The sequence below is a fragment of the Otolemur garnettii genome, unplaced genomic scaffold (assembly GCF_000181295.1).
Source record: "Otolemur garnettii isolate 467f Iridium unplaced genomic scaffold, OtoGar3 scaffold00044, whole genome shotgun sequence".
NCBI lineage: Eukaryota > Metazoa > Chordata > Mammalia > Primates > Galagidae > Otolemur > Otolemur garnettii.
Genome location: NW_003852439.1, coordinates 5,655,304 through 5,657,479, shown reverse-complemented (window position 1 = coordinate 5,657,479; position 2,176 = coordinate 5,655,304). Strand labels below are relative to the sequence as shown.

The 2,176-nt window shown below is 35.8% G+C and overlaps 1 protein-coding gene across 3 annotated transcripts in view; it reads left to right on the top strand.

The window, feature by feature from the left end:
* The window catches only part of RRN3 (RRN3 homolog, RNA polymerase I transcription factor), a 54,868-nt gene that overhangs the window by 13,813 nt on the left and 38,879 nt on the right, over positions 1 to 2,176 (top strand). For all 3 annotated transcript variants that reach the window (XM_023513816.1, XM_023513815.1, XM_012805749.2), the window contains one exon: positions 694 to 750. Coding sequence is in view for 1 of the 3 variants with exons in the window: in XM_023513815.1 (XP_023369583.1) it covers positions 694 to 750 (57 nt within the window). In the remaining 2 variants the exon portion in view is untranslated. The remainder of the gene's footprint in view (positions 1 to 693; positions 751 to 2,176) is intronic.

Here is a 2,176-nt window from a genome sequence, read left to right as displayed (position 1 = left end):
TAAAATGTATTTTAGATAGTGCTATTGAAATCTGATATTTATTAGCATGATGCCATCAGCACACAATTAGAGTAATAATGAGGTTTTACCTCTTTAAATTGTTTGTTTACATTGTATCTTTAAAAAACTTTAGCAATTGCTAGAATGAAAAACCCTTAGAACATTTTATTTCTCAAGCAGTTACCTAAGAATTACTAATCATTACTTTTGTCCAATATACCAGCTCCATTAATACAGATTTTTGTTTGTTTTTGCATTAGTTTAAAAGTGATTCTAAATCTCAGCAGTAGAGGAAAGATGTAAATGACTACATTTACATATAATATCCATTTATATTCATATTTGCCAACGGACACTATTTTAGTTCCTCCTGAATTAGATCATTATAGCAGTTTTTTTCCCTTGTGCTTTTTGAGAATTCTCAGGATATTAGCTGTCATGCAAATTCATTGTATCAGTATATGAATAGCTAACTATGAATGGTTTTTTAGTTGTCATTCTTTTTTCCAAGTCTCCGGCTCAACTAACATGGCTTTAAATTTTTATAGTCATGATTTTATAATCTGTCATTGATGTGTGAAAGTCATAGTGTTCCTCTTGTAATTTCACCAGATGTTAAAGTATAGTTTGCAACGCCTGCTATTAATATTTAATAGGAAACCAAAGCAAACATAATTTTATTTTTCTCTTTAGGGTGAGACAAATGACTTTGAGTTGTTGAAGAGTCAGCTGTCAGATCCAGACATAAAGGTAATCAATTTTATGTTTGATCTTCATTAGCAAAAGTTAATGTCATTTTGAACAGACATTATTTTGCATTTTTGTTCTACTCCTTCTTCCAGAACTTGCTTTTGACGTGATCCCTTCTTTCTTTAATCCAGTGATTCTCAACCAGGGCTAGCTTTGCTGGCTAGGGCATTTGGCACTGTCTGGAGACATTTTTGGTTGTCACAATTGGAGGGGGTGCTACTGGCATCTTATGCATGGATGACAGGGATCCTGCTAAGTATCTCACAATGTGCAGCCTCACACAACCATTAGTCTAGCCCAAATGCCAATACTGCTAACATTAGAGAACCCTGCTTTATTTTATTTTAATTTTTTAGAGATGGGGTCTTGCTTTGTCACCCAGGATGGAATGTTGTTGCACAAGTAACAGCTCACTATAGTCTTGTAACTCCTTGGCTCAAGCCATCCTCCTATCTCAGCCTCCCCGGTAACTGGATTTTATCCTAGGCAGTTTGATCACCTGTGAACCACCATGCCTGTTAGACTGCACTTTACTCCTTCCTTCCTTCTGTTTTCCTCTGTGCTGCATACAAGTCTCATGTATTTCTAAGGCTAAAACAAAAAAATACAACCAAAATTGACTTGGCTTTCAAGCTATTACTCTTTCAACATTTCCAAGTTCAAAATATGTATCTGTCATGTAGTAACAACTCAATATATTTTGTTTTACTTTTCTTCCTTTACTGCCAAATTTTGGAAAGAACAATTTATTACCATGGAAGGGGGAATCAGATTGCCTGGGATGACATCTCAATTCTATTGTTACCCAGTTTAGTGAATTAAATTGGTCAACCTATCTGCCTTTTTTTCCTCTGTAAAATCAGGAAAACAAAAGGTTTTTTTATGGAGACTGTAAAAGAGGATTCAATGAAATAATGTACAGGAAACACCTTGAATAGACCTTAACCCAAAGTAAGAACTTTGTAATTATTAACAGTTATTTTGTTTCTGCTTGCAGTCTGGACTTTATCATTTCTCAGTCACATTTATGCCTACTGTTTTTATGACTTGTAATTACTCTGACAAAGGTTACCAGTGATTTTTTTTTACATGCCGATCTAGTGAACTTCTTTTTAGGTTCATACTAATTCTTTGTAACAGTCAATTCTGTCACCCACTCACTTTTTGTTTTTTGAGGCAAGAGTCTTCCTTCTGTTGCCTTGGTAGAGTACCATGGGGTCATTATAGCTCACTGCAACTTTAGACTCCTGGGCTTAAGCAGTCCTCTTGCCACAGCCTCCCAAATAGCTGGGACTACAGTTGCATGCCAGAACACCCAGCTAATCTTTCTATTTTTACTAGGTCTTCCTCTTGCTCAGGCTGGTCTTGAACTCCTGAGCTCAAGCAATCCTCTTACTTTAGCCTGCCAGAGTACTAGGATACAAGC